Genomic DNA, 10,413 nt, shown 5'->3' with positions numbered 1-10,413 from the left:
CAAAATCATAGCGTGTTTGAATTTCACTAGGTGATAAATTTGCGACAAGGAATAGTTTATCGCAGAGCTTTACCCGAAATTATTATGATCCATTCAGGACAACCTCGATATGGCGCCGAATTAATTCTATCTCTATTTCTGTAAAATAAAACAATTGGCAAACGATTTTATTCGCATTTCAGCGCAGTTTAAAGTTTGAGAACAAATTGCTTGAACTACCAACGTTTATGGGGTATATTATCATCTTTCGGATTTTTAAAGTTATTTTTTATCAGTTTTCGCCTGTTCACCCGCATAACTTATACAACAAAAACCATCTGCTCATTCTGCCGCCAACGTCATTGTGACAAAACAATGGTTATTCCCACATGGTTATTGATATCTAAGGTTTCATCACAATGTTCATATTCTATAACCTTGCAAGAATTAGCTTCCGCTTTATGACGTTACGGTTTGGCTTCTAATTTCAACCGTTCAGTACAATGGGGTTCGGCGGGAGCTTGCAGAATAGCGCAGGGGTTCGGCAGGCTCGCAAAGATTAAGAACCACTGCCTTAGGCTATGCGGTTTGTGTTTCCCCTTTAAACACTGTCGTCGCTATTATATAACTGATTTTTGTTTATTTTAAAATATTAAATACACCATTTTGATAGTTTTTAAATTTATAACTCTTACAAGCGGAGCGTGTTTTATGACTTCTGCGGCGAAAAGAAAAAGAACTTGCTGGTGCTTCACCCTTAGTGTAACCTGATACTTGTAACCGAAAAAAATTCTCGGTCTTATTTCTGGGGACAAAGGATGATATTGCATAGGTAAAAAAAGGCTGTAATTGAAAGCTATAAATAGGGTTGTTGGCTTATTTAATTCTATATCAGAGAGCCGGTTCCTGACAATAAGATGAAGAAATTTTTCTACATTGTATTTTGTGTAGCATTGCTTATTGCAATCGGTAGGTATTTCGTTTGTAATAAATAGTTCTACCTTAATTAAGATCTTTTTTGAGTGAACGGCAATGCGGGCCGGTATTTCGATACAATATCACTACTTTGCATATATATATATATTTGAAAGTTAGAAAAGTACGTCCAGTGAGAAAAATTGGTAAAAGTAAAACGCGAATAAAGTAATGAATGAAAAGTGTTTGAAACAATGCAAAATAAGGCGGGCAAGATCAAATCTAAATATTTTTATTTTTAATTAGCCTCACGCCACCTCAAATAATTGTCTACGCCTTTCTTGTGGGGCGTGTCCCATCGTTTGAGAACCACTGTACTAGGCAGAGGCCGTTTTCAGTCGGCGGTCTGGGTTCCAAAGCTGTACTTGTTTTAGGTTTTATGTTAAGTTGTGCCTTTTATTCATTTTTAGGTTTGTCATCTGGAGGAGAAATCATTGACGTAGGTCATCCTAAATTTAGTTTGAGATTGGCTCAAACAGCAACAACAGCTCTTGCCGACAGAAAAGGTTAGTGTTAAATTCACTGTTGTTAGGTTATACCACTGATTTGAATCCTCTTGGTGGCGGGTTACTTTATTTATACTAGGCTTTTCGCCCCGAGAAATATACATGAGCAGTCACTGCTAGGTAAGACGCTATTATTATATGAAAGGATCAAAAAAAATTTGTCGTCATGGCCTGCGCAATTTATTACAACCTGGGGTACTCCCGAAGTATGTGAACCAAGATGGCGGGCATCGGAATGTAGTATGTGTACCAGGTTAGGGTTAAGCCATTATACCAGGTAGGCCTACAAATACCGCGGAAGTGACTTGTCTATCCTAAGTGATTCAAGAGTCTTGCTGCACACTAACACAAATATATTTCTGTAACGTTTCGTCTGACCAAGGTCAGACTTCTTCAGTGACTTGTCTAGCCGCAAATTCGTAATAGAACTAAAATAAGGAAAATTGGTACAAAATTATGGCCTAACCCTAACCTCGTACACATACTATGTTCCGGTGTCCGCTATCTCGGTTCACATACTTCGGGAGTACCCAACCTAAATAAGGTGGTGGCATAGGATTTAAACTTTTTATCCTAACGCTATCGTACTCGAGTTGAAGCCTTAGGTCACGGCGTCCACGAGTTAGTATTTTGCTCAGTAAAGCACCGCTGATAGCTGTGAAATCGCTTGTATGTTTTTCTATTATTATATCAAATTATTAGTTGTAAATAATTTATAGTACTATGTATACACATTTCCAGTTTCACGGCCACCTAAACAATTTCGACCACAACGAGACGATAGACCACGCAATTTGAATTCCAGCGAAGTCGAAGAGAAACCTGAAACGACAGGACAAAATGATGCAACTGTGTGGGGTGCCGGGAAAATAACTGGTGTTGTTATTGGTGGCATAGGCGTATTGACTTTTTCTGTAACCCTGATTTTTATCGCAATACGCCCTGATTGCTGTACCTGCGATGCTTCTTGCAACTGCTATGGCTCTTGCAGCTACTGTTGTTAAATACAAAATCGGTTATGTTTTTATAGTTATAGAGTTCATATATATACCGTATTTGACGTACCATATAGCGTACTTCAATTTTTTTTTATTAAAATAATTCTTCATTACATACACTCAAATTCAGTTCCGCTATTTTTTTAAAACCCGTTGTGCCTTATCTATAAATAAAAACCCACTCCTAATTAATTTATTAAATCCCATTCAAACGAAAATTTAAATTTTAATGCTGACAAACATATTTATTTATTTTCTATCGATACCTAAAATAATGGCAGTGTTTCCATAAATTAGTTTGCACAAATGACAATTTTTTTGTTGCTGATTATTGCACTGTTATTAGTAAACTTTTGGTAATTTGTAGTAGAAGTTTATTGTTTGTGGATAGTAGTATTGGGTGAGCGAACACGTACTACCTCTTCCCATCTAAAATATGTACATTTCAAACCTTACTTGAGGTTTTGTTTGCTCTCCCGATTCTATAATCAGTTTTATTTGTTTTGTTTTTATCAATTACTTTATCGTCTATTAGACTGATTATGGAGTCGAAATAAACCTCCTATTATTGTTAGAAATAAATTAATCAAATACATATATTCAGGTATATAATGACAGTGTGTATTTATTGTTTTTATAGCGCACTATATACAAAATGGCGGTCGACCAGGGGTGCGCAACTTTTTACTCGTCCGAGAAGATTTACACGTAAGCGTTATGGCTGTCACGACAATGGACTTAGCGACACTTGCTTGGGAAACCATCGAGAAGTTATAATATATTGTCCCCGCTGTAGCGCCCCAAAATTCAGATTTTGGACACGTGCTGAACTTATGTATAGTTTTGTTAATATGTTCTTGTTCTTTGCGTTTTTAACTTATTTCAATCGGTTCCGCAATCGAATATCAGGCCTACTGCTACAGGTACGCTACTGGTAAGTTACCGTCCGCATATGATTTTCGGGGAATTGATGATGATATATTTTGTTTTGCCTTACGTGTCCAAATATTTGAGCATCGCTCTCTTGTTTAATAAATCATTGAAAAGAACTGAATATATTCTCCGTAAAAATTACCAGTTTGCTAACGAATCCAAGAATTAAACTTTAAAGTAGTATACGTCCTTATAACGGGAAGAAGCATTTGACCATCAAATGAGAAATTTCATAGGCCCGGTGCAAAAGCTTCGCCGGTTACAAGCACAGATGGTACCTAAATGTTGGCGCAAAAGCCATGCTTAAAGATATCATGAATGTTGCGCATCGGTACTGGCGAGTCAAGATTTTGGAGCCCAGAATGCTAAAAATATCGGCGTACAATCATAAGGAATCGGTCAAACTCGAGCAGTATATCCCAAGCTTTTCATTTGGGGGAGGAAGAGAAGAGAATGCGGCTATTGCTCAGCCTTGCAGTAATAAAGGTATTGGGCAAAACGGCGAATGATACAACGCAAGGACACGAGCAAAAAGCATTATGTAGTTTTACCTATGTGAGCGCCTTTTTCCTAAATAAACTGTGAGATTGGGATTTTATGCTTGACGAGGGAAAACCTGAGTGTTGACAAGGGCCACACTAAATGACTTGGCGATCCGGTTGTGGCACGCGGGCCGCCTGCTTCACACTTCTGATCTATAGTATCCGTTATCATAATAAAATTATTTAGGTATTTCTATATCTTGCCCGGTTTAACAACCAGACGAGGAGACATGGTTTTCAAACCGGGTTCCTTTGTTATAACACCTAACCCCTTGTTGTGTATTGACTACTTGTATATTTTATGTTTCCACTAGTTGACGTTAAGTGTTTCCGATTGCACAATTTCCATGAACCTCGTGTGACATTTCTGAATTGGTACGCTGTTCCAAATTTGCTTGCTAAGCGATGTTATTGTTTATTTTCATTACACTGACGTTTCTATCAAGTTGGATTCTTGGGTAGTTTGTTAATCAGTGTCAGGGACCCAACACCCCCATAAATGTATTGCTATCCTTCTGAGAAACTAATTTTGTCAGTTTTGCTCTTCACCCTGCTGCCTATAGTCTGAGCTGAGTTCTGACTCATACTTCAACTTTTAAAATTTTGAATTCTATTTTCGTCTTTAAACTCCGAGATATTTATTTCGACCTCGATTCCCGAATCAAAGAATTTAAAAATGCAGCTGAAAACGTGGATTCGCAAAACCTTTGAGTTATTTGAATCAAAACTATTTATTGAAAATACGACTGGAAACTGACAAAAAACACGCAAAACCACAAGAACGAGACAATCATACTTGTTGTCTGTCTGAGCGAAAGAAGAGTCTGAGTGATTGCAAATATTACAATCGTTACTTAAATTAAAAATAGCAAGATCTCTTTCAACGAAATAGTAAGTATATATCATAGTCTAACGCAGCGGTGACGAACTCATTTGCTCTCGCGGGCCATTTCATCAGTCACCACTGAGTAAGCGGGCCGCACAACTTTTTAGTCATATATACTATGATGCCTATTAATTTTCATCAACAAAAACGGCAGCATTCATACAGCTGAAATTATTTGATAATATATTGCAGTATAAAATAAAGAATAGAACATTTAATTCAGGTTTTGCTTCTCTTGATATTAGGACGAAATGGCGATCTGGAATCTTACATTGCGTACCAAAATTTTCGTCGGTCAGTCTTGACCTGTATCGAACTCGTTCGGTTTCGGGTGGCGTCATCTCACTCGGCCGCGCGCTCCGCTCGGCTGTTGGAGATCCGAATATCCGTTCCGTTCTTGACTCGAATGTTTTTGTCGACTACCGAGGTATCCCTGTACAATCAATTTATATTGTGCTACTAAATTATAGTGTTTGATATTTTATCGCAGATCTAGGGATTTTTCTAACGTTGATATCTCGAAAATAATCTTGGGTGGTAGTATTATGATAGCGCGGAGTCAGTGTTGCAAGAACACATCAAATTTTTATAATTCCCAACATCGCAAAAATGCGAATCAAAACTAAATATAATCGGGCGGTATGAAATACTTTGTATGGTCGTGATATTTCACAGTGATGTTCTTATTTTGTCGACGCAACCGCAGGTTACATTACACATAATTAAACTGATAAAGCAAAACATTTTAAATAGACTCAGGTTGGTCGTCAACAAATTTCAAATTAGTAGCGAGAGATTCGTACAAAAGAGCCGTATTTCGCAATCCTTCAGATACAGAAGTTATATAAGCGAATCCATCCCGTAACAATTAACCGATTTTCAAAATGTAGGCATTCATTCAAGATCCTTCGTTGTTTTAATCACTGAGCTGAAGTTATAAACTTTTTATTACTTTCAAATGCCACGTGTATCGTGCGCCGTAACATTAAAGTTTCACAGAGTGAGGTTACTCCTCCTCCACTAATTCCTATGCGTTTGTCGATAAGCCAACTTAAATATGCTAAGACATTGGTTATTTTGATTCATTGTTGATCCAACAAAACAAGATGTATTGGAATAAGCGGTGCCCATAATATAAGTAATACTGGCGCTCCCATTTTATATGTACAGTCTCTGAAGGTTTATGACTCCAAGCCAAACACACACTGAATCGCCTGAATGCTTCGCGGGCTGCACGAAATTCTTTAGCGGTAATGTAATGGAATGTAGTCGTCAATGGTAATTGTGTATATGGAAAGTATCACAGAGTAAATTCTTGACAGCATTTATTTTAGTCATATAAGTTATATATTAGTCACTCAACAATTTCAAAAACCAACTGCTGGTAAATAAGCCCATCTTTCTCACTTTGAAGTAATTTCTGATCTAACGAAAGCTTACTATATACTTACTAACTATTTCGTTGAAAGAGATCATGTTATCTCGTTCAATAGAGTAGACAATATATATCCAAGTTCCCCTAGTATTGGCATATGTTACTTAATTGTTGACCTATTGCTGATTGCTCATTGTTAGTAAAATATATATTTCTCGCAGTTAGTGCTACAGCTTTGAAGTCCGTACTTTTATGCTCTATTAGAAAGTATGTTAACTACTCTACACCGATGTAATAAAAGGACACGGACTTTATAAAATTTCGAAAATTCTATTATATTGCTGATATAATATTTCATTTTGTTAGAGAGAACAAGTGAGAGATTTAGTTTCACAAACAATGTCAACAAAAAAATATTGAAACTGTAAATAAACTGACAGAATTGATTTGACAATATAAAGATAAAAATACAGAAAATTACTGAGTTGCATAATCAGTTTTGATTTAAAAGAAATTATTGACATTAGATTAATTCATTGGCTCAATAGTCAATGTTTTTTTTTTATTTTTTAAACATTAATTTATACACTATAAAGCCCACAATTCCTACTACGAATCCCCCACCACTGAATTCGATGACGATAACAGTTATTGACTGCCCCCCTGTTGCTTCTACAGTATTGCCCTGCTGGTCAGCAATGACTTTGACCGGGGGTTGATATTTCATGACTGGTCGTTCGTATTTGGATCCTGAGAAAAAATATGCCCGCGATGAAAATTGGCGGTTTGTTCGGGAATTGTGTCACATGCACAAACTAGTGGTGTTTTAAGTCATACGTTCAATTATGATATTCGATAACAGAAATTTGGGTACTCCCGAAGCATGTGAACCAAGATGGCTGACACCGGAAATGTAGTATGTGTACCAGGTCAGAGTTAGGTCATAATTTGATTCCAATTTCCCTTATTTTAGTTCTATCACGAGTTCGGGGACTATCCAAGTGACTCCCGTAGTATTTGATCTGAAATTATGGCCTAACACTAATATGACACACATACTACGTTCGGTGTCCGCCATCTTGGTTCACATACTTCGGGAATACCGAAAGTTGTGTATTTTGCGGCTTGTACTGGCTAATATGACATGTAATTCTCTGTATATCACACGAGATAAAAATTTATTCCAGGTGTTTCAAATGACTACCTGAAATCTTTTTCTGGTAACAGACGCGTGATGCACCACCAGAATCCTAGATAGTGTCTGTAGCTTCTGGCATTTCGGTGGACACAAGATAAACACGAGATGTGTAATATGCGATGACAACGCAGTCAAGTCTAAAGCTTTACTACAGACTAGTCGACGGCTATACCGATAGGAAACCATTTATTGATCGTTATCACTCACCGCTGCTAATCCTAACTGTATTTTCTCGAGAAGGTTTCTCTTTTTCTGAGAAATCAGTGAACTGAGAAATCAGTTTTTTGCAAGGTGAGACCCCTAAAAATAAATAAAATGTAAAGTTGTATATTTTGCAGTGTTAAATATATAACTGCTGGACACGCTAAAGATCGAGCTTTTTAATAAATCGCGTAAATATTTTTATATTTTATTAGTTATCTTTTAGTTCATTCACTTCCATTTTGGGGGGTTAATTATGTGCGAGAAGATTGCTGGGCTCCTCGCCGCCGTAGGGTGGTTCACCTAACCGCTGGATATGAATTCCTCAACCATCAAGTCTTTGCATCTGGAAAAAATAACTGACTAACTAATCTCATACCTGGCATGGACTGGTAACCGGACGGGAGGTCGTGGTTCGCCATATGATTAAGCCGTCTCATCGACTTTCCTCGTTGGTTTCCGAGGGCTGCATTGCATTTTGGGAGTTGTGCAAAGGGCCGCAAACAGTTTTTAATATATTTTGATAATGTATACTTGAAGCATATTTTCAGATAGGTGTAGTTCGTGACATACCGAATGAAGTTGTATCATTTTCTTAAATTTCAAACGCCATTTACATATAAATTTTTGCATTTTACTATTATTTTAATTTACAGTATTTTATACAAAAAAATCATAAATTTTTATGTACAACTATCCATAAAATTTTTGAACAAAGTTTCGATAAGCATAAGGAAACAATAATACATATACGGAAAATGACTTAATCTACGGTAAATATATAGATCTAAATTTTACAAGAATACTACACATAAACTCAATGTTTGTTTTATTTTATATGTAACGATGTTTGGCATCTCTTTTGTGCCCCCAGCTTACTAATATCAATGAAATGATTTTACAGTACCAACTCTAATTAATGAGGTCACATGATCATCCGTTAATCTGGATCGTTGAGAATGTATTTTAATTTAAGTAATGGAAAAAATAAAACGTTTATCATTTCATGTATAGATCCGTAAATCAAACAAATGACTGAGTTCCAGACTAGGCCAGACATTTCTTACTTTTACGTGGCATAGAACCGTTTGAGTTATGATTGATATTAATTTTTAGTAACTAGGTAGTTGTATAATTATAATAATAGGTTACAAACACATACAAATTTTCAGTTCGAATTTTTTTTAAATTTGTCATATCGACTTCTGAGCTTATTCTGATAATGTCTACTTATATTGATTTTTTCATTGTACTGATGGAAATGTGACAAATTAAACAATGTGCTGTAGAATTTTGAGAAATGCAGAAATATTGCAACTCCCATTTTTCTTAAAAAATGCCATCTTCTCCATGTACTTTGCGTTTTAATTAAATCCTGAAGCTTTTTTTCAAGTATTCTTTTGCTAGCTTGAGGTGTATCCATAATTGGGTTTTCCAAATCTACTTTCAGTAAATTGTCGTTTTCTGTGTGACTAATCAATTTCACTTTAAAAGGTTAAAAAAATGTATTACATAAAGATAATAAAAAAAAGTACAAAATACTACAATTATTGTTAAGCGTTCGAGGGCCGCATTGGAAGCTCTCTGGGGCCGCATGCGGCCCGCGGGCCGCAAGTTTGACACCCCTGCTTTAGAAGACATGTTGAATATTGCAAGATAACTTACCATGCAAACCGAGCACACACACACACAGTAGCAAGATAAACAAATTCTTCATTATGGTACTCCTTTCCTTCTAGTATTACAGTATTATTAAAAAGAAAGTAAAATAGTAAGTAAATAGTAAGTAAGTTTTAACTGCAATATAAATATTGTCGGGTATTATCTTAAGTATCTAGCATAAATATTAATAAAAAATCTCATTTTTTCGACTCCTTGTCAGCACTGTATAAGCAAATTTTGCCGTGCTCAACATTTTCAGCGACCCTCATTTTATACGACAGTGAATAGGCTTATGAGTAAAATATCTCCCGAATTCTCAACCCTGCTTCAAATCAGACTTCCTCATTAGAGCAGATTTTTAACTTTCACTTCTGCATCTTCATACAAACCTAGCAGTACCGTGTGTTAGTGTGTAAACGACTGATGGTGAAGATAGTTTCAGTTGAAAGCTTTGGCTGAGTCGACTAATTATAGGGTCACCATATTTGAAAAAGCGAAATTCCGTGCAGTGCACGACTATTTTCACGACCTCGTAGTAAAAAATATGCGCACGGTGCGAAATAACAATGTTCTGTATTAGCAGTGTGCACAGTAGGATTGCAGATACAGTAAAATTCAGGATTTCGGACATTTGAGCATTTTTTAAATTCTTTCCGGACGCAAAATTTAACCCTATGTCATGTCCGGAATTTTCAGGATGGTATGTATGTCAACTCTAGACTAACAGTAAAAAGCGGAGTACGGTGTTCTAAAATCCCCCAATCCCCCTGTTTATTTACAGTATATTCAGTATATTGAAACAAAAAGTCCTATACGTAGCAATCGCGAGCAAACCCCATAAATATATCATAATTGTAGATATATACCTGTACTCGTTATATACAAGAATATGTGTATTTGATTAATATATATATATGTATAAAACTTTACTGACAATCGGACAAAAATTGTAAGTTATTCAAAATAATTTACGTGAACACTACCATTATTCCAACAATTGGTAAAAAACCGGTGGGAAATATATTTTAAAATCGTTTTTACAGTGATTGAGAGATAAATTTTTATTTTTACTAGAAATTTTATTACGAAAATATGAAAAATGAACATTTAGTGTGTGTAACGAACATTATGACGTTGAACAATTATGCAATGATAAAG

The 10,413-nt window shown here is 35.9% G+C and overlaps 2 protein-coding genes across 2 annotated transcripts; one reads left to right on the top strand and one right to left on the bottom strand.

The window, feature by feature from the left end:
* Window positions 1–556: 556 nt before the first annotated feature.
* On the top strand, window positions 557–3,006 carry LOC120340373 (uncharacterized). The gene is made up of 3 exons (XM_039408614.2): window positions 557–948; window positions 1,365–1,460; window positions 2,202–3,006. The coding sequence occupies exons 1-3, from the start codon at window positions 897–899 to the stop codon at window positions 2,462–2,464; spliced, it is 411 nt and encodes a 136-aa protein (XP_039264548.2). The 5' UTR covers window positions 557–896; the 3' UTR covers window positions 2,465–3,006.
* A 3,750-nt stretch (window positions 3,007–6,756) lies between these two features.
* LOC144432031 (uncharacterized) lies at window positions 6,757–9,373 on the bottom strand. The gene is made up of 3 exons (XM_078120040.1): window positions 9,259–9,373; window positions 7,600–7,692; window positions 6,757–6,944 (listed from the first exon to the last, which is right to left on the bottom strand). The coding sequence occupies exons 1-3, from the start codon at window positions 9,308–9,310 to the stop codon at window positions 6,757–6,759; spliced, it is 333 nt and encodes a 110-aa protein (XP_077976166.1). The 5' UTR covers window positions 9,311–9,373.
* Between the last annotated feature and the right edge of the window lie 1,040 nt (window positions 9,374–10,413).

This window comes from Styela clava, chromosome 14 (genome assembly GCF_964204865.1).
Source record: "Styela clava chromosome 14, kaStyClav1.hap1.2, whole genome shotgun sequence".
Taxonomy (NCBI): Eukaryota; Metazoa; Chordata; class Ascidiacea; order Stolidobranchia; family Styelidae; genus Styela; species Styela clava.
This window is presented reverse-complemented; position numbering and strand designations above follow the sequence as displayed.